Raw genomic sequence first — 22779 nt, forward strand, 5'->3', positions numbered from 1 at the left:
TCTCCCTATTGTCCTCTTCCCACTGCACACCACTGCACTGGTGAGTTCAATCAGCCTTACAACAGTGACATTAAGATTTGTTTATTAATAATTTAGACTTCTTTGTGAAATGTACATATGCATATTTTGCTGGTTAATTTTGGTTTTGCAATTATAATAATTATTATATTATATTATTATAAATGACTGTACAGTGAAGGAAAAAAAAGTGTCTTTAAATGAGTGGGATCAAACAGAGCATGAGTAGTAAGCTGAACTTTCAAAATGAGTCATGAGTACTCTTTTTTTTAAAATTGCACATTCTCTCGAGGTATCACAGCTGTTTTGAATTGTTTGTGATCACATTTAAACTAATCCCTAAAAGTTTGTCACAGTGACCTGAATCAAACTAACTTTACAGTCTCCTCAGCTGATACAAAGCTGAAGAAATGCAAGTTTCTACTTTGATGTGGAAGGTAACAGTAACACTGTTAAATGAGTAACTATTTATTTATTATTTATTATAATTTTACTACACAAATTATGACCATTCTTTAATGTAAAAGACAAAACGGCTGACTAGTTAATAAGACATCAGACCTAGCAGTCACTTAAGTGAATGGCATAATGTTACAAAAACTATATATTTCTTAGATATTCTTAGATATTATAATTATAATCTTACAAATGATTTCTGATTATTTATAATTTAATTTTGTGCATATTACTGATAATACTAAAGAAAGTAATATAAATGAAAGATAATCCATATTTAAAGGGTGATTAGACACAGGTAAATATGATGTGAAGAGATGTGATTATGAATGTGAATTATTAACTAACTACACTGTTTTACTTTACAAAACTGTGTGTGTCTTTTAACAAGTTATTGATTTACTAACTGAGCCCTGATACGTAACAAGCTTTTAACAAACTACAGATTTGATGGCTTATTATAATGAGAATAACCCATGAGGATTTATCAATGGGTTACTGAAACTGTATTGATAACCCACAGCTGTGGAATCACTAAGACATTTGATCAAAACAGATGATAAACACTGAAGATGATGATTCACCTCGCTTCTTTAATTAACCACTTCTTCTTTCAACATTTGTTTCCTGTTACTAGGAACTGTTTCTTGTACTGTTTTAAAGGTCCCTTATTACGCTCATTTGCAGGTTCATACTTTTATATTTGAGTTTCTACTACAAAATGTTTCAAAAAACACATTATACATATGGACATACTGTCTGTTGCTACAGCACCTCCAGTCACCCTCTGTCTGAACGCTCTGCTCCATGTCTCTTTAAGGGCTCTCTCCCTAAAAGTCACTTTCTTCTGTAGGGGCAGCAACTAGCTAAATGTTGCTAAATGTGCTATTGGCTTCTGAATTTGAAGAGTTTATCGCTTATCAAACCACACAAGACAAGATTTAGGTTGGAGAAATGATAAGACGTGCCTTTGGTGTGAGAGACCCGGGTTCAATCCCCCACTGTGTCCCATCCACCATTGTGTCCCTGAGCAAGACACTTAACTCCTAGTTGCTCCAGAGGTGTTAGACCTCAGACACGTATAGCAATTGTAAGTTGCTTTGGATAAAAGCATCAGGTAAATGTAAGTATTTCTGTCAGCCTTACCCCACTGATTATGGTACAGAAATACACATTTATAACTTTATTCACTGATTTTGATGAAACATGCTCCATTTCTGACCTAAGCACACTGAGTCAGGTTCACAAAGGCTTTTCCGCATGTCCAGATGCTGAACACATTAAATCTCAACCTCCACCTGCCCCAATATGAGCTGCTTGACTCGCTCTGTCTCTCTCTTACTCCCTCCACTGGCTGCAGTGAATTGTGTATATCATCTGCTTCTTTGATTTGTCTTATTATATCACTTCATTTACTTTTTGTTTCTGGGTGTGTGTGTGTTTATAGTTTCCTATCTATTGGCCATGCGCGTCTGGAGGGCACGCTTTACAATACTCCTCACAAATTGTACTCTGTGGTAAAACATGCATATTTGATGTTGACTAATTTCTGGGAACAAGTATTGCAAACCAGTTGAGAGAGTCAGGATTTTTTTACTGCTCCAGTCAGCGGTTTCAGTTCTCTATTTTGAGAGTGTAACAAATGGGATCAACACAAAATGATGGAGCAGGCTTGAGGTTTTTGCTAACACTGCTAAGTACTTGAAAGCAGTTTGTCTCAGGAGTTGATGATGAAAAATGATGCTAAAGAGATACCCAGTGTGTTAAAAAATGACACCAAGCTGACTTTAGTTTGGTTTGTGTGATTAGGACCAGTTGTGTTTCATGAGCAATTTCTACCAGCAAATAGATTAACATGGATCTTTAATGTCTCTTTGCCACAGGAAAAACTCAGCCATGAGTGTTGAGTATGACAACGAGCAATATAAGTTGTTCCTGGAATTATTCAATGACACCTACGACACGACTGACCCGAGCTACGTGGTCAGTAATCCCGTCCAGCTCTGTGCCAAGAAGACTCTCAACCAGTTCGGTGCGAGATTCATCCCAGTTTTCTACTATACCAACTTCCTCCTTAGTTACCTTGGCAATGGGCTTGTCCTCTTTATCATCTACAAGTACGAGAAGCTCAACACCGTGACAAACATCTTCCTCCTGAACTTGGTCCTCTCCAACATTCTCTTTGCCTCCAGTCTCCCCTTCTGGGCGACATACCATCAGTCTGAGTGGATTTTTGGCACGCCTCTGTGTAAGATGGTCAGCAGCGCCTACTTCATCGGCTTCTACAGCTCCATCCTCTTCCTCACACTTATGACCTTTGACCGATACCTTGCGGTGGTGCATGCAGTGGCAGCTGCTAGGAGCAGGAAAAAGGCATATGCCATCGTCTCATCAGTGATAGTTTGGATAATCAGTATTGTAGCTAGTATGAAAGAGCTCGTTTTCCAAAACGTGTGGAAGAGTCCCTTCAATGGACTGATGTGTGAAGAGTCGGGATACTCTGAGAAAACCATGGAGCGCTGGCGTCTGTTCAGTTACTACCAACAATTCCTGGTCTTTTTCCTCCTCCCTCTGTTCATGGTGATGTACTGCTACATCAGCATCACCGTCCGCATCCTTTCCACCCGCATGAAGGAGAAGTGCCGCGCCATCAAGCTCATATTTGTCATTATCTTCACCTTCTTTGTCTGCTGGACGCCCTACAATATCGTCATCCTCCTTCGAGCTGTTGAGATCTCCAGCACCAGTGAAGACTCATGTTCTGATGCTGACACCTTGGACTATGCACTGTATGTGACCCGGAACATCGCCTATTTGTATTGTTGCATCAGCCCTGTGTTTTACACGTTTGTGGGGAAAAAGTTCCAGAGCCACTTCAGACGGCTGATGGCCAAGAAGATCCCCTGCCTGAAGAGACACATTAGCTTCAGCAGCCAGAGCACCAGATCCACCTCACAGAAGACAGCACACTCTGCTTATGAGTACTAGACACACAGACACGCGGACGCTTACACACACACAGGTATAAATGATCCGCATTGAAATAAAAAGCATGTTGTGCTTCAACAAAAGTGAGTGAGGCAAGATGAAACCGACTCTTTATCTGTTTTAGCTCATTACACAGTGAAAGAGTTCTGTTTACTTATGTTCTTCAGTTGGACTGGAAAACCAAATTTCACCCCAATGCTGTAAAATCTCATAATCAGTTATAAACAATCAAATCTTTTATCATTAAGTTCTTTTTTATCATTCAAGTTTGCCATTTTCAGACTGCTTCACTTAAATCATCCTAGTTCTCACATTAAAATGTTTACCTTTTTTATCAAACTTTTAATGTATTAACATTCTCTAGAAATGCTTCTTATTTGAAATAGGTTTTATGATAGGCTTGTGTCTTTTTTTCATTTAGCGGACGCTTTTATCCAAAGCGACTTACAATTGCTATACATGTCAGGTCGCACGCCTCTGGACCAACTAGGGGTTAAGTGTCCTGCTCAGGGACACAATGGGGGATTGAACCCGGGTCTCTCACGCCAAAGGTATAGTCTTATCCATTGCGCCATTACCACCCCGTATGTAGCTATTCTATATCTTTCTTATTGTCAACTAATCCCATGAATAGACCACAATCCACAATGGTACATCTCTCAATAAGTTCTGGCTCTGTACCCAACAGTCACTTTCAGTTCCCAAGCCTATTGGTTCCTGCTGAAGACATATCTATTTATGTCTATGTTATATATAAGACAAATACATTGTGTAATTTTTCAAAAGGTTTAAGAGTACCCAGCCTTGAGGCAGACCTCGAGCAGCCCAGTGAAGAACAAAGAAAGAATTTAGCATGAAGTCATTGTTCAAGGTTTATTTTTTTTGAGTAACTATAAGTAGTGCAGGTTTATATGTATGGCTTAAATATTTTTGTATCAGCTTCAGACCTGCTCCTGGTCTGGTCCTTATGCTGAGTATTCCAGTCTTGTTGATTCAATGTTGGATGCAAAGTGTATGTTTGTAGATGCATTTTTACACATCTTGTCCAAGCTTTTAAATAAACCTTCCAATAAAATACCAATCAGATTGTTCCCCTGTGACATCTGTCCTTTTATGGAAACAATTTCTCACTTAACTGTTGTATTTTGATGGGTAGGACAAGTGATCGTTTCCCTTTTCTGACAGAACATCTGGAGCAGTTTCCTGTCGGTTAAACACTGGTGAATCAGTGTACTTTTGGAGAAACATATAATTATGTGGTTGAAGTGGTAATGTGTTGAAACTGTGTGATGAAAAAGGATTCATGATACATACAGTGTGAGTCAATGTTATTGCAAAATCCATATTGGACGAGTACATGGCAAACCACACAGCTCAATGACAACTTAAACTTAACAACAGCATGGAAAGCACTGTAATTAGTTCCAGGACACTTTTGTTACATAACATTTGATTTGAGTTTTTAAAACCACATAGTAGAAATGAGTATTAGTTTTTGTTACAATGTCATCTTTAAAGGGGTACTCCAGCTCTTCAGTATTGGATTTCCATAAAGTTGAGGCTGAAGGCTGAAGAGTTTAGCCCCAACCAACCTTAAAGATTTCTACATCACCTCTGACACTGTCACCCACAGTCTGTCTCAGAAACACAGCAACACTAATAGAGGTAAAGAATCCCGAGGAATACTCATATGGAATAAATCTGAAATACATAAGCAAAATGACCCCCTAAAATGGACAAATATTACGTGTGGAAGGAAAAGAATTTATGTGTTGTGCAAAATACAGGTGCATCTCAAAAAATTACAATTTGGCGGAAAAGTTTATTTTCTTTCGTAATTCAATAACCGAAACTTTCATATATTCTAGATTCATTACACATAAAGTGAAATATTTCAGCTCTTTTGTTGATTATGGTTTACAGCTCATGGAAGTCAAAACTCTAGTATCTCAAAGCTATTACAACTTTAGAATAAAGGAATGTCGACCTGAGAAGACCTCTACTGAGCTGAATAACTGCACCTGCAAATGTTTAATCTCTCAGTCTGGTTCTGGTGCTCTCAATGAACTCATCCATCCATCCATCTTCAACCGCTTATCCTGCGTCCAGGGTCGCGGGTGAACTTTTCCATGATATTCTATTTTTTTTAGATAGACCTGTATACGAGTGAGCCATAACAGAGATTGACACAGCAACCACAAGGAATGCTGGAAACTCAGGTTCACTCCCACTGCAATGTTACAGTGTTATTTTTATCAGTTTGCCGTTGAAATAATCCATGATCTTTGCCTGATAACGTTACCCCGATAAGGTTGGATCCTACCTCATCCCATCCATCCATCTTCAAGCGCTTATCCTGCGTCCAGGGTCGCGGGTGAACTTTTCCATGATATTCTGTTTTTTTTAGATAGACCTGTATACGAGTGAGCCATAACAGAGATTGACACAGCAACCACAAGGAATGCTGGAAACTCAGGTTCACTCCCACTGCAATGTTACAGTGTTATTTTTATCAGTTTGCCGTTGAAATAATCCATGATCTTTGCCTGATAACGTTACCCCGATAAGGTTGGATCCTACCTCATCCCATCCATCCATCTTCAAGCGCTTATCCTGCGTCCAGGGTCGCGGGTGAACTTTTCCATGATATTCTGTTTTTTTTAGATAGACCTGTATACGAGTGAGCCATAACAGAGATTGACACAGCAACCACAAGGAATGCTGGAAACTCAGGTTCACTCCCACTGCAATGTTACAGTGTTATTTTTATCAGTTTGCCGTTGAAATAATCCATGATCTTTGCCTGATAACGTTACCCCGATAAGGTTGGATCCTACCTCATCCCATCCATCCATCTTCAAGCGCTTATCCTGCGTCCAGGGTCGCGGGTGAACTTTTCCATGATATTCTGTTTTTTTTAGATAGACCTGTATACGAGTGAGCCATAACAGAGATTGACACAGCAACCACAAGGAATGCTGGAAACTCAGGTTCACTCCCACTGCAATGTTACATTGTTATTTTTATCAGTTTGCCGTTGAACTAATCCATGATCTTTGCCTGATAATGTTACCCCGATAAGGTTGGATCCTACCCTTCTCCTGGTGTCTGGGGCCGTAATAAGCTCGGGTGGCACCCAACCTGAGTGTCCTTCTCCAATCATAATTAAACCTGTAATTACATTTTATTGTGACATGGTCCCTGTATGATACTTTTGTTTGAATAACCTGCCTGCACACTGACTCTTCACGATACATTTATTTCATGAGCTTCACCCTACGTGCCTTATCTGTATTACTCTCATTCTCTGTGAATGAAAATTGTACTAATCTTCACTTTAATTAATTAAAGTCATGATTTCAGTGATGCTTTCAACAAGTTCTCCATTGTAAGTCATGGATCAGGATCTAGTCATTCACAGGATGGCCAACGTACTTCTCAAAAGTAGTTTCTACCATCAATAAGGGGAAGTACTGGGCACTGCTCAGATAAATATGTGTACTCAAACAAGCATAGTGCTCAGAGACTGAATCATGTGTACTAGCACCAGGGTACTACTTGTGTACGTACGCAGTTTACATGTACCACTGTGAATATCTGCAAATATTTAGCATCATTTAAAGAGCAGCCTTTTTCAATTTTGGCTCTCCGAATGTCAAGCTGATGAATTAGCAAAAGTGTTTCTTATAATAAAGCAGTGCATGGAAACCAAGACCACAGTAAGACTAGTACCATATTGTAATATGATGGTTCATAATTTAGATTAGAGTAACGCTTTACAGTACAGTACACAAACCTGTGAGCATTTACTAAGAATAAAAATTGCATAATTTAACAATTGTTGATTAGTAGTTCATGCATAATTCCAAACTACAGCAGATAATGATGAGTTACTTTGAATTAAAGAATCATTAGATATCGATGAGTTCATAGTTACATGTGAATTGACACGCTGACCATTTTCTTAAATTTAATTACTAAACAAATGTTGTTGTTATCTGTTACAGTTACTGGGGAAAGATTAATTCAATTGTGCCTGATTACATTTGGGGTTTCATCTGAATATTTTTTTGGCTTTATGTTGAATAATATTGATTTTGTTGCTTTGCATGTTTTTCTTGTGCACAATGTTTGATGATGCATATTCATGCATATATATCTGTGTATTCACAGCACATATTCATTAATATTCACATCATATATAGATAAATTGGACTTCCAAATACACAGCTCTTACTATGATATTGTAACGAAGGAACTGTTTGCTGCAGAGGTTGATTAGCATAAGTGGCTGTGCCTGATGAGAACTTTGTGAATGATGTGATGAAAAGGGAAAGTTATAGTACTGTATGATTTAATGCCTCTGTAATATGTTAGTAATGTAACTTTCATGTGTACACACTGTACAGCAAGCAGCTATGTAATATGCACAGTGTAGAAGAGGAAAAAGTGTTCTGTGGTAGATGGTCAGACTTCAGTAGAATCAGATAATGGGAAGTGAAAATAAATCCCTGTAGCAGCAGCAGCAGTCACTGTCCAAGGTGGCACCAGTGCAACTATGAAGTGTGTGGGATGAACATAGTTGTGTGTGGATGTTTGTGTGTTTTGGGGATGGGGATGAGGGTGTAGTCTTTGCTAGTGATGATGTACTCGGGAAGTGGAGGGGGACTGGAGAGAGAGAGGGCTATTGTTGGGATAACTATGGTGACAGCTGCAAGAAAAAGGATGTCCCTGAGCCTGTTTGCTCCTGTAACACCAACATGTGCAAACAGTTCTTGGTTTATTGATTCAAGAACATGATTATTTCATGTTGTGACTGCAAGTATTTCTGGTCATGTTGTACTGTAATGTACTGTATCATCACAGATGGGACTGAACTCAATTCGGGAAAGAAAATAAGAAGAATTACTTTTTTATTTTTAAATGTATTGTTTTCATTTAACCTATTTTTAAACTTAAAAATAACTTATTGAGAAACAAAAGTCCTGTTTAACAGCGTGTAGAGTTTACATACAACAACAAACAAACAGAAACTCTGCTTCCATTTATTTTTTACATGTAACCTGTGGATTTCCCTTCCATTTTGACTTCAAACCGATAATGAAGGCAAAAGTTTTGTATCTCTGTTTTTGTATCTCTGCAAGTCTTCACACAGCGTATGGCCACAGTCTGTCTCCTCATTGTGAGCAGAAATCTCCTAGATGAAATCTGAGTACTTGTAAATGTTCAACAAACTGAATCGCGGGAAGAAAACCACAAACCATTACAAATACTCTAATAGGCATTTTGTGGACAGCTACAAGTATTTTGATTGTTCATGTTTTAAAAAATGTATAAAGTTTTATTTTCTATATTTATATTTCTATATTTATTTTCTTAACATGACTGTTTTAATAATGTTTCAAAGCCTTCTTCACTATGACAGGAATAAAATGATGGGGGAGACCATGCTTGTAAGTATTTAAAGATGGTGCTTGGAGACTGTTGGCTTATTAACTTGTTCAGATTTGATATTTGGTGATTTCAAACCCAAAGAATTTTTTTATTTCTAAAAAATAAAAGGCCTTTAATTTTTTTTTTACCAATAATGAATTGGCAATTTGGTATATTTTCTTAAATTGACAATATAGTAGGAAAGGTTTAGATTTAGTTTTGCACGGCCAAATCTTACAATGAATTTGATGTAGGCTAATTCCTAGAGAAAGCGCTATAGAGCCCTCGAACCACCAAGAATCTGGACAAAAGGTCAATTATTGATTTCTTGATATTGATTTTGAAATATGGGCTACCTGCTGCTGGTAAGTCATGTTTTTTTTTATTCTATGTAATGTGGTGTATCTTTTAAAATTATTTTATGGTGTTGGTGGGAAATACATTCCTATTCTATTTCTATTTTTAAAAAACAGACGTGTCCAGACCTTTCATATACCACTAACGATGCTTCACACCTTTCTCTTGTGCTCCCTCCTGGGGGCCCTTGTGGGGTGGACCCTCCTGCCCCCCCTCCCTCTGTCTTCTCCTCATTTCAAGGAACCCTACATTGTTGTACGTCTCGGGCCGTACCAAGTGCCACAGAGTGTGGGGGTGTATTGATTAGTCCGGCAGTTCAGCGGTTGGACAGCTCCTGTCTGTCCGTCTGACCATGCACCTGGAGCCCGAGGCCCGGCCCGCAGCAACCGCGTTCCGTTCACAGTTCCAGGTCCGGAGGTTTTTGCCCAAGCCCCGCTGCAGTGCCGCTGGGCGATTTAATAAGAGAGGAGAGGAGAGAGAAGACAAGTAGCGCAGAACGCGCAGCGGGCGGACGGCCATTGCCTTTTCCTTTTGCTGCTAATAAAGAAAGCAGCATCTCGGCTGTGCACCACCGGAAAAACAGACAGAGGGAACACCGCACCGAGACCCGCCTGGACCCGCTTCATTGTCTGCGTTTGTCTCTTTGACTGCGTGGACTCTGTGCCAAGATGTCTTTCTTCACCGTACTGTTGTTGCTGCCAGTCCTGTGCAGCATCATCAGCACCTCCAGCGCTGCATCCTCAGTATCCCGTAAGTAGGCTAATACGCACACACACACACGCAGACAGACAGACATAGCCTACACACACACACACACACACCGCGGCTAATTTGGTGGGAGCTCTCTGTGCAGTCACGGATGTGGACTATAGTCAGGACTCACCAGGAGGCCAACGCAGCGGCGTGAATCCAGCCACCCATGCACTAAATGTATTAATGAAGCCTTCAGTTTAAGTGCATTGTATCTAGCAAATTCTGATCCAGGGGGCACAACAGTCCAGTCGAAATCTGTACACCCCCTCGTGCTGACCACTGCATTCACGAATTATAAGCATTTCACTTACCATGTTTGGGAGACACATTTTACCCCCCCCCCCAAACACACTTTATAAGTGGTTTGTAAAACAAGGCAGTTCAATTGTAAGCAGATTTTATTATTGTACTTGGTGTGTAAAAAACAGTTGATAACACAGCACACCTAAGAGCATGTGGTGTGATCAAAAGCTCCAGAACAGCTAATAAATGGACCTGGAAGGGTTATTGCTTTCTCAGCAGGATGCACTAGTTAACAGGCCTAAGAATAATATATAATGATATGTGATTGCACAGGGTCAAATCCCTGCAGAAAACATAATAAATTGTTAATGTACTTGTACAAATCATTCACAGTCACTTTAAAACGGTTTAGGAATGAATTAAAAACTATTGAGGGCATTTGATGATAATAGACTATGTATTGTGTAGATCTGCACACAATTAGTCTATATTATAGTGTGTTATGAACCATTTGTTAGTTGTTTATTTACTGCTTAGAAACTGTTAATAGTAATAATAATTTATTTTAATTAACAGTTATCAGTTGTTGTGCAATAAAACTCTAGGGGCACTCCATCAATTTTACAAATGGTTAGCAACACTCCTTTTTACTGCCTGTAAAAAAAATAACCATATACTGTTTTCAGAGGTATTGGAGGGAGCTTTCTTTTTTCTGAAAATTATCAGTGAGTCTTGACATTTTTAACAGAAAGTCTGCATGACAAACTGGAGGTGTGGAGTGAAAGATGTGGAACGTCAAGATAAACACAGAATAAGATACACAACCCCACGATGCAGGGAAGGACTAATGACTTCTCAGCTGAATAATTACCTCAGTAAACACTTTCCTAATGAGTTTATGGTCTCAGTCGCTAGTTTCAAGTCTTCTTCAACACAAAATGATGTTCATTTAGTAAATTATGGTCCCATTTAGAGGAAAATAGACCATAAAGCAGAGTATGCTTCAGGGCAGGATTATCTATGATTGACAAGTCGTTACCAAGGCGACCTGTCAATCAGGCTAGAGTGACTCTGCTCGTACCCACGGCACTGTGTAAATTTAACCAGCGCTGTTGAAAAAGCATCATTAGTTAGCTATCGTTAGCTCCACCGTCTCGTCCAAATATGGTCACGTCCGGTGGTTGCAAAAAATCAACATGGTGGCAGCCTATCGGCCAAACTTGACATCAGCAGTCCACAAACCAACGGGTGACGTCACGATGACTACGTCCACTTCTTATATTATTACAGTCTATGTTCCCACCGCACAGCAGGCGCAATTTTTCTGTTGTTTACAAGCAGACAGAAGTGACAAAGAGGCACCTTCACGCAATACAAAGTCAATGGAGAGCGATGAGTTGAGTTCCCCTCCGGTGTGAGGGAGACTTAATTGTGCTCTGTCTCTATGCAGCATCTCAAAAGTCTTGTCTGACTTAGGGGTTACACGTTCTTTAACATACACTGCAAATAAGATAATAGTTGATAATCGTTGAAAAGTACAATTTCTCGTTAGGTATTGTTTTGTCCTGCTGCCACTCACTGTTACAGACGTCCGGCATCCAAGAAACAAAGAATAAAAAAATTCAGGAGTGTAACTACAACATCCCTGGTTCGTTTCTGGACAGGTCCCTTTATGTTGCGTGTCACCTCCCTCTCTGGCTCCCTATTTAAACAACACAGGGTCAGTATGGATCAGAAGACACAAAGGAATTCATAAAAAACACAAACACCGTTATGGTAAGTCTATCAGAGGTACTGGTGCTCAGTTAAGTATGACATCTTGAATCTAAAAATCTCTTAAAGTTTGCTTGAAAATGTAATTGGAGCATAATCACTGTTGACAGAGCTAGACTATCAGGTTCCGTTTTCTCCCCAACTCTATTTTTAATGATATTTTAATCACAGTGAGCGTTGTTGTACAGGAACAAGATCCTTACAAATGCAAAGATGTTCCTTTAGTTTAGGCTAACCCTCTGATGGTCCCTGACACTTCCCTCCCTCTCATACCAATTTAGCGTCACTTTTTAACACCCTGGGTATCCGGTTGCGTTGTTTTTGCATGTGTAGGGCCTTGCGGTCAAGTTAGTTGTAAGAAATATGCAAAGTCTGGTTAGACTTTGAAAATTAAAATAGTGGTTAATGTTATGAAACAGCACGTGCTAATTTGGTCAGGTTTAGGCATCAAAACTGCTTGGTTTGGAAAAGGTCATGGTTTGGGTTAAAATAACTACGTTACTTACGTGACTTAATCTACGTAACACCACTTATGTAACTTGCATAACATAACTAAAAGGAATTAAAGTTGAGTTTTTTTTTCACAGGGGAAACAAACACCAGTCTCCTGGGTGAAAGTACTGTTACTGATCCACCCGTCCACCCCAACCACCTCCTTATTTATTTATACTAGGCCTACTTTTAGCATTCAACAATGATCCTAAAGGGCTTCCTCCAGTGCTTTGAGCTGTGACTCTACAGGGCTTCCCACTGTAAAGGGCCATGACCAAACGGTGGCCATGACAAGGGCCATGACCATGCATTCATTTGTGACAACTTGGGTTTGAGAATGTATTTACCCGTTACTTGTAGTGGACTGTGCAGAACAGTAAATTCACCTTTATGCATAGGCTAATTGATAGAACGACTGGTTGCAATCGTGTATGAGTTTCTGCTTTTAGACTGTTCAGCGTCCCAGAATGTGATCGTGTATGAGTTTCTGGAAGTAATGCTTGAATTTTCATTTACCTGTTTTACTTAAGCCTGACCCTTAATTCTATCTATTTTGTTTACAGCACACTTTGACAGATGACTTTTGTTTTAAGAAACTCAGCACTTGTCTGCAGCTCTCATTGGGTCAACAGACCAGCTGGTCAGTCTTTTAGGTGCTGAACAATCAGGCATGTCAGTCTATTGATGAATGTGTCTATGCAGCAAAAAGCCATTTTTTATTTGTATGTACAGTGTTTATTTCTTTTAAACTTTGCCCTGGAGGTATTGCTATTAAAAACTAGACTATAGATTGCTTTGCTGCCAGGTAGGCCTGAAAACATTTCTCACTTCCAGACTAGAATTGTTTTTAAAATAGTGTAAAGCTTGACGTCTTCGGTACAGAGAGTGGAAGAGTGGATTTGTAGACTAGGCAAGACAGAATAGACGTTAGAAACTGAAACTTCAAGCCTGACTTATTACCAGATCCTCTTTTGCACAGGATCAAGATGACACATGCTCACTACTGAAACTAGACATTTTCAACATTAAGAAATGCCATCTGTACTAGAACGAGATGGTGTGGAATTATTTCATCTTTATTACAGCTTTTACCAAAACATGACAATGCAGTTCCAACATTCCTGATCTCAGGTCAGGTAGGTAGCCAGTCAGCCAGTCGGGGACAGTCAGTCTTTTGGTGGCAAGGGCTTTCATTTGATGTATAGTGAAATGTGATCACATTTGTGAGTTTGTTTGACCGTGTCACAGTAAATGCAGTAAATGATAAATGAACCGTACTTATCCTGTTGGAAACCTCCAGCTATTTCCAGGAAAAATGCCTAAAATAACGTACCCATAATGAATCAGGACCTCAAACATTTGGCCTACATGCATAATTCTGGTCTCCTTTGAAAGGTCAGAAGCTGAGGAATATAAATCCATAGTATATTAACATATTTATTTTACCATTACAGACTAAATGGAGATGCAATAAAGAAAAAATAGTAAAAAAGCTATATTTTAATGCAATAAACCATCAGAACCATCATAAGATAGATTATAATGCAACTGAATATATTTTAATACACCTGGAATGCAGTTGTAACTGTAAATCTGATGTAAATAAACTAAAATACAGTTATCATACAATATTTTCAAAATATACCAGGCGAATGTCCATATTTACTGTTTAAATGTTACATTACATTTATCTGACGCTTTTATCCAAAGCGACTTATAATTCCTATCCATGTCAGAGGTCGCACGCCTCTGGAGTAACTAGGGGTTAAGTGTCTTGCTCAGGGACACAATGGGGGATTGAACCTGGGTCTCTCACACAAAAGGCAGGCGTCTTATCCATTGCACCATCACCACCCTGTTTACTTTTATTGGGAGATATCTTTAAAACACTATTTCTGTCCAACCACGTTCCAAATAACATAACATTGAAATATTGATAAAAATAGTGAATATTCATCAACATTCCTGTCACCAAAAACACACCCATGCTTTACAGGCCTGTAGCTTGAGAACGGAACATCCCACAGTGATGGGGATATCAATCGATTCGGCTTGTCTAGACCTTTCATTTGATACCATGGATGCCTATGTAGCTCCTCGGGGTCGGCCACCAAATAGTGAAAAAGACCGTGTGTTCCAAAGCGGCACTGCTCCTGCTCTGCAGAAAAAGGCAAGCAGGCACAGCTCCCGCTTTACACTACATGCCACATTCACATTCAGAGACTGTCATGCAAGGTGCACATCAGAAACAAAAACTAAGCTTTCACACACACACACACACACACACAATTTGGGGTTTTTGGGGTTTCTGAATATTGGGAGACCCGCCCTTACCTCCTGAGCCACAGCCGCCACAGCAGTGGTTTTGCACATGATGACTTATTTTCAGCAGTTACTGTCCAAAATAGTCACTTTAACACATTTAACAATATCACCTGTAAATAAGAGTAGAATTCAAATCATCCCATTACCGTACATGGCAACACACCATCGTCAGCAAAGTGCTGACGATCCAGAAGCTGTGGTTGTGGTTGCTAGGAACAGTTCATAGGCTTTCAGATGATTCAGAAGCTGTGGTTGTGGTTGCTAGGAACAGTTCATAGTCTTTCAGATGATTCAGGACTGCGCAGGCTCAGGAAAATATGTTTGCTCGTTTATTAGTTTGCTGTCTGAACAAAGTGGTCGGCCCTCTACAGCGGAGGTTAAACAATAAACCCTGTCATGATTATCACAGATAGTTTTAGTTTTAGATGTCGTTTTAATAAGTGACCCTATTATATATTATCTAGGCTATTAATGGAGCCTGGGTAAAAGCAGAATGGACTGGTGAGATAACTTGTTATTATATTACATTTATTCATTAAGCTGACGCTTTTGTCCAAAGCGACTTACAATTGCTATATATGTCAGGGGTTGCGCGCCTCTGGAGCAACTAGGGGTTAAGTGTCTTGTTCAGAGACACATGGGTGGATGCGTCCCCGTGGGAATTGAACCCGTCCCACACTAAAGGCATGTGTCATATATATTAAATCGAATGGGAGTGTTTCTGAAACTTTGTCTGTAGACTGGCAAAACTGGCAGAAACGTTTGACTGCCACTTTTTGTCACTTCCTCCATCTGCAGCCACCTGATCTCGTCAACTTTCCAGACGAGGAGAAGTTCATCTCCAACAAGCCCAATGTTTGTCATCTTGTCAATCAAAGACACACAGAAAACATTTTGACACACTTCCATTTTATCAAACGTATCAATCCACACCCCGACTTATACACATGCGCATATGACGCTGCAAGGCCCACCCTCCCGCCTTTTTTATGCTCTGAAGCTATTTGTTTTTCCTAAAGCGAGCTTAATGATATATAATCTCCACAGACAGCTATTTAAATCCCACAAATCTCCAGCTGTTTACATGTTGTAAGCTTGTTAAGAGCGTCTATATCGATTGATCAAGGCCCCCAGTGTCACTAGAGCTTTCTGGTATCACTATAGGCTGGAAACAAAATCAATCAATCAATCAATAAAAACAGTGCTAATTACTTTCTGTCCAGTAAATTTCTTATATCAGTCAGCCTGCTCAGGACAGTTTGGCCGTCAGCTGTCCTCTGAACTCCTCAGGAGCTGCTGCTGACAGGACATCTGCTTCTGAGGACGGAGAAAGCCAAACGAGGGTCGGAGTGGGGTGTGAATTGAACAGATGGAGGCTTTAGAATTTTTACGCACTGCTGATGTCTCGCTTTTGATATGGATTCACAGTAAGAGTTGTTATTTTTAGCTGATACACGTACAACAATCTCTACCATTTCATCAACATTTATGTGATTATTTGCCTGTCACCTTTTTTCTGACTCTGACACACAAAGATGACGTCTCCCATTCTTAATCTCATCTCCCAGGCTCTCATCGGCTTGTTTGTTTTTTCGTCTAGTGGAAACGGTCAATGAGCATAACAGCAGATCAGTTTGAATTTGATTTAATGACAAAAGAAGAAAAATAATCATACAGACAAATATCATAAAATATATATTTAGTAATTTATAAAATAAACAAACAAAAAATAATTTTCCTTGGTGCTCAAATAATTTCAAGTAATAATTTTACAAACAACTAGAAACAACCTCTTGATAATATTTGTATTCTGTAAAATGAATAAATTATAAAAACAGTGGCTTTGGATGCTCAAAAATGTCATCATTAAATGTAATCTGTGGTTTTGCTGAATTGTCCAGTACTAACAGCAGGAGGCACAAAAGAGATGATTACAGTTATTCCAAAGATCAAATAGAACATAAGTGAAGATCAAGTATGTTCCTCAGAAAGATGAGCTGTTGGTGCAGCGTTGAGGTTATTTTACAGGTTCTCTGTTGAGCAGATAATCTCTTTCTTGTTCCTTTGAATTGCTTAATACATGCTTGGCTTTTTGTTTTGTAATGCATATGAGGAAGCTCATTACCATGTCCTGCACCTGTCACACACACACACACACACACACACACACACACACTTAGAGAACTGTGACCCCTCCCCCGCCCACATCTCAATGAATGTGTCGAGAACAAAGACCAACCTATACAAAAAGCACATACGCAGCCTTATGCTAAGAATATGTCCAATTACAGGGTAAAAAATTTTGTTTTATTGGTTTACAACCAAACTGCTTGTCAGTCTTTATCAAAACAAAATCAAGGTAACATCTGTGTTTTTTAAATTTATTTGGCATTGAATGGCTGTAAAGGTGCTTTTAAAGAAAAAAATTGGTTAGTAGAAGTGACATGATAAGAAACACCAACAGTTTAAGTGTTAAAACAACTGTATGGAACTTAATTACTTAGATTTCAGCCTTTGTTAAATAACAGACACTCTTGTGTTTGAGAAGTGATAACATACTCTATATTTCAGTTACATGCATGCCCAAGAAAGTCCCCACTAGAAAAACAACATACTGAACAATACATTCAGAAAACGTTAACATTTACTGAAAAGAGACCTTTTGTACTCTATAGTTCCAAACACTAAGTCGCTCTTCTTGTTCTTGGGAACTTCAGGGACTCTTATATTAATAAACTATATAATAATAATGTAATATATATAATTTACCATACATTATATTTAACATTTGATTTACACAAAGAAGCCATGACAAATAAATGGTCATTTATTTGCATTATTTACACATATAGTGTAGATTGAGAAGATCAAATGTGATGCATAGCTTATGATAGCATATTATTGCGAAGGTAAGTGTGTCAAATAATGCATTAGGAAATTGATTAGCGTAATATGGTGGTTTGTTTAGCCAAGAAACTTTAAGATTGATTATTAATAATCAAAGGTGGGAGAGCAAGACAGGGATCAATGACTGAAACAACTTAGAGAGAATACAAGAATAGAAAGGCAAAAGATTCTAAAAAGGAAAATGCATTATAAAGTTAGATATAATAATAATAATAATAATAATAATACACTTTATTATTTATATCGTACCTAATGTTACAAAGTGCTTTGCAAAAAGAATAAAACCATGCAAGATCTACATTTAGCTGATGCTTTTATCCAAAGCGACTTACAATTGCTATATATATATATACACGGAGCAAGTGTCTTACTCAGGGACACATTAGTGTCTCATGGTTGATTCGAACCTGGGTCTCTCACACCAAAAGTATGTGTCTTATCCATTTCACCATCACCGCCCACCATAAAATGAGAATAAGGCCAAAGGACGTACCCACCAACACGTCGTCATATGGGTCGATTGTCAAATGTCCCATTATGTCGGTATAAAACCTGTTCCTCAAAAAGTCACATGACATTGTTTACCATTACATGTGGTAAACATTGTGAAACAGTGGTAATTTTGTTGAGTGTAAGCAACAAAACCACTTGGTTAGGTTTAGGAAAAGATTGTGGTGTGGGTTCACATAAGTAGTCATCTACAAAATGAAGAACCTAAAACCTCGTGTTTGACGTCCGTCCACACGGGACTCAAATCTCAGTGTCCAGAGTGAAAGAAATCCTTAGTGGTGGTATATATATAATAAAATATAATGCAGTAATCAGTAGCTTATGATTATTTTTTGCTTAACAAATGCTTTCAAAAAGTGGTGGGGACATGTCCCCAGCGTCCCCAGTGTAAATGACCCTCCCTCCCTGCCCCCTCCCAGAAACATATCGGTTGTTTTCACGCATTTGGCGGCCTCCTCTGAAGAAGGTTTTTTTTTTTTTGTGGCCCGTAACACAAGAAACAGAAAGCAGAGGTGGTGGGGGCTAGTAAGAGATGTGATTGGACCAGCCCAATGTCAGTATAGAAAATTATTATATTATTATACTCTCGTATAAAAGTATGGGACTAAAAGGTCAGAGATATAACAAGAAGAGAGGCCATGAAGAGCCTCAAAAGTAATCAATAAAAATGTAAAATCTTTTCTAAAACATACTGGGGGCCATTATAATGAAGCTGAAACAGAAGTGATGTGATCATATTTTAAAAGCCTGGCATGATGATATAATTTATAAAGGCATATTTTTGATATATTTCTAAGAAGGTAAAAGCACGATTGCACAAGCTTTGTGGTGTGCTGCTCGAAACTTGACATGACTATCGAACCAGACGCCAAGGCACCTCCCTTCATCAATATCACTGATGCTCATAGATGGGTACCTATGATCTTCAAAGCAGTTTTAATCGAACTAGCACCCATCATCAAGCTCATTCTCCAAAATTTAAAGTTACTCACTGCTTCTACTACTTACTATAAACTGGACCAAATCCACAATCCTCCCACTAGGATTTAACAGCTGCTCTGCTTAGTTTAGTTCTCTGTGACTTTTAGTTATTTGGTCAGTTCAGTATCTGTTATATAGTAGTTGTGTTTTGGGTTTCAGTCCTGTCTGTCTGTTGTCTTGTCTCCAGTCTTCTCGTGTGTGTGTGTATCTGATGTTTGTGTCTTGTGGAGTTTTTCTATGTTGTTCTGTCTTCTGCTAGTTCTGTGTGGTTGTTCTGGCCTGATCTGTCCTTTTGATATTTCGGTGCCTGCCTCAGTTCTTGGTCAGTTCTGTTCCTGTCTGATGTTTGTTATTAGTTTCCGTACCATCGTGCTTGGGTTCTGCCTGTCTGCTAGGTGTCGATTTACGTTCTCTTTCGGTTTCGATATTTAATCTGATTATGATCATTCTGCTTTAGTCTGTTCTGTCCTCATTATTAAGCTTATTATTCGGTTTGCCTGTTTGTCCTGTTCTAGTTGGCCTCTGTGTTTTTGCTGTTTGATTCTTGGCCTTTTGCAACCTGTCTGTTGTCTCTGGGTTTGTCTGTAGCCTATCTGTATTGTTGGTGTTTCAGTCTGTGTTTCCTGTCGTGTTTCTGGTCTGTCTGTGTTATGGTTAGTTTGGTCTGTTCTGTGTTGGGTTCTTGTTAGATTCATGTCTGGAGTTTCAGTAACCTGTGTTCTGACTGTTACTCCAGAATCCCTCTGCCTGCCTGTCTCTCTGTTTTCCCCTGCTGTCTCTCTGCCTGACTCTCTCGTTAGTCCTGATCCCTCTCACCTGTGTTGCTCCCGCCTGCTCATTAGTTCCTGGTGTTAAATGTTTGCTGTTTCTGGTCAGTCTCTGTCTGGTCATTGTTGTATGATGAGTGTTCTGTCTGTTGCTGTGCTGTCGTCTTGGACTTTGGATGTTGCCAGTCCCTGCAATCTGTAAGCCTTGATTCGCCCTTTTGTGTTGGATTAAAATGCCTAAACTTGATATCAGCTATCCAGTGTCTTGCATTTGGGGTCTCTCCTGCTTTGCACTTCATCAAACCTCTGACAGCAGCAGCTTTTACACCACCTATCCCACTATGCGTGTATGGTCAAGTCACATATGTAGGGATTCACATTCCCTCCAGGCTGTCAGAGCTGTTCATTCTAAACTTCACCCACTTCTCAAAATGATAGATGATAAGCCCCAGAGCTGGAGCCAATATCTTAAACATATCTTTAATAACAGCTTGGTCTCAAGTACAACATTGGGAGTAATCACTCCCTTTAATATCTACAACTCAAATCTTCCATTCAAACTAAATGGAACATGAAGGTCATCAACCTGATTTCAATTAACATAATTCTTCAACCCAAATCCTATATGGAATATATAGTTATATCCCAATCAGGCAAAACTATATATTTGTTATTTTTACTTATTATTTTTTGCTCCTCCTCGCACATACTGGCACATTCCTCTGGTCGCACTTACGCATATATGAATACACAACACACTATCATACAGAGAAACACATACAAGTGTAGTTCTCCAACTAATGAAACCAAATTAAAATCTACCAGTTATGTCTTACTGTTTTGTGTTGTCTGTTTATTTCACCTTTATTTATGTCCAATTGCACTAATAAATAAAAAAGTACTGAGGACCTGTTGGTGAGCTATTTGATCAATCATGTTAACCATCTTGGATTTCAGGGAAGTGTGAGGACAGCTTGGCCACTCCTCTACCCTACAGCTCCTTCACCAGTTCATCAGTGTATGCGCGAGGATATGGAGCTGGTTACGCCAAACTCAATCGGAAACAAGGTATGTCTTTGTGAAGAGAAGCACCATACAGTTCCTGCTGTTGTGTATGTGCATGGGACAAAATGTTGTTGGTTGGTGATGCTAATGATACATTAATCACTGCATATTAGTATTTTGTATAATTGGTGATTCCGGTTAGGTCTGGTTTGATGGATTTTTTCCAATATGCAGTGCACATAGCAACTTACTGTATATGCAAATAGGGATAAGTGGTCCTTTTCTTCAGGGTCAGTGTTCATATTCTTCTGTGCATATGTGCATGTTTACCAGCATTCATTTACTCTTCTATTGATTTGTTCCCAAATCGGACCTTTTCTTGTCACATGGATCAGTGGTCTGCCCAATCAAATTTGAGTATAATGATATTTTAATTATTTAGTTAAATTAAGAAATGTGATGACTCTGTGTGACTCTTTTTTTCAACACTGTGGAGTCCTTCCTCTACCTGGGCACTATCATCACCCATGACCTTAAGTGGGAGCTGTACATCAGCTCTCTCACTGATAAAACACAACAGAGGATGTACTTACTGTACAGCTATAGTACAACCTGCCAAAGACAAAAATGGTGCACTTCTACACCGCCATCACTTAGTCCAGTGCTGCAGCTGCCAAGGACAGGGCAGACTTCCACCTTATCGTTCACTCCGTGAGAAGGTGATTGGCTGCAATCCCTTCAGTTCTTGTACCGCTCCAGGAAAAATTGTGGCCAACCACTCCCACCCCGAACACAAAACTTTGAGTCACTCCCCTGCGGCCCACCAGGAACAAAACCTCACGCTACGATAGCAGTAGAACTGGTCCAGACTGCTTTAGATCAGCTCGCTAGACAGCATTCATTCTACTATTCCACCACTCTTATGTTCCCTGCATCAATTGACAGACAGATAAATCCTCTCCCAATCACAGCACAGGCGATGCTCATATTTACTTTACATTTTTTTTGTACATTTTTCTTTACATTTTCTTTTTTTTATGAGTTTGATGTCAAACTAAAAAGAGCATCATGCAATGAATGTTTTTTTAATAATACTGGCAAGACTCCCTGTGATGACATTATCCATGGAACTGGAGTTTCTTAAAGAAACAGTATATACAAAACTCTGCTTAAAGGTTCAATGTGTAAGTTTTAGTGGCATCTAGTGGTGAGGGTTGCGAATTGCAAGAAATGGCTCATGGTGCATTCATGTGCTCCTCTGACAAAATAAGTACTTAATAATAAATGTATTAATTCTAATGGCAATTGTAATTTCAGCAGTGAAAACGCTAACTTTGTACTTTTTCTCCATGAGATTTTACATATCACATATCAATTTAATTTCTACATCCAACAAAAAAAAGGCAATGATAACTTTTTAACATATAGTCCTCTTTTAATATCTTTACATAATATAACAACGTTTTTATTGTTTGTATCTTCTTATATATTTGTACACTGTTCTGTATACTTCTTTATGTCCCATTTACACTTTATTCCTTTTTTTGCAACAATGATTTAAGGAAGAAAAGAAATCTGATTATTCCGACACCACATGAATGCACCATCACTCACCACCTCTTCCTTTCTATGATAGCTGATGATACACGGAGCAACTTTTAGAGCAATGGTACTGGCAATGTTAAGCTGATGATACACGGAGCAACTTTTAGAGCAATCGTGCAGGGCAACGTTGCCATCAATGGTAATGAGTAAAGATTACTACCGTAAT

The 22779-nt window shown here is 39.0% G+C and overlaps 2 protein-coding genes across 3 annotated transcripts in view; both read left to right on the forward strand.

Annotated features, from left to right (window-relative positions):
* ccr12a (chemokine (C-C motif) receptor 12a) lies at nt 1-4553 on the forward strand. The gene is made up of 2 exons (XM_046052935.1): nt 1-40; nt 2358-4553. The coding sequence occupies exon 2, from the start codon at nt 2371-2373 to the stop codon at nt 3460-3462; it is 1092 nt and encodes a 363-aa protein (XP_045908891.1). The 5' UTR covers nt 1-40; nt 2358-2370; the 3' UTR covers nt 3463-4553.
* A 5033-nt stretch (nt 4554-9586) lies between these two features.
* cntnap2b (contactin associated protein 2b) overlaps nt 9587-22779 on the forward strand; it is a 33169-nt gene continuing 19976 nt past the window's right edge. The window contains exons 1-2 of one of the 2 annotated variants that reach the window (XM_046051676.1): nt 9587-10002; nt 20961-21071. In XM_046051676.1, coding sequence (XP_045907632.1) covers nt 9921-10002; nt 20961-21071 — 193 coding nt within the window. In that variant the 5' untranslated portion in view covers nt 9587-9920. Of the gene's footprint in view, nt 10003-20148; nt 20202-20960; nt 21072-22779 lie in introns of those variants that run through there. The other variant, XM_046051677.1, reaches the window with a different exon arrangement.

This window comes from Micropterus dolomieu, linkage group LG06, assembly GCF_021292245.1.
Source record: "Micropterus dolomieu isolate WLL.071019.BEF.003 ecotype Adirondacks linkage group LG06, ASM2129224v1, whole genome shotgun sequence".
In the NCBI taxonomy this organism is placed as follows: domain Eukaryota; kingdom Metazoa; phylum Chordata; class Actinopteri; order Centrarchiformes; family Centrarchidae; genus Micropterus; species Micropterus dolomieu.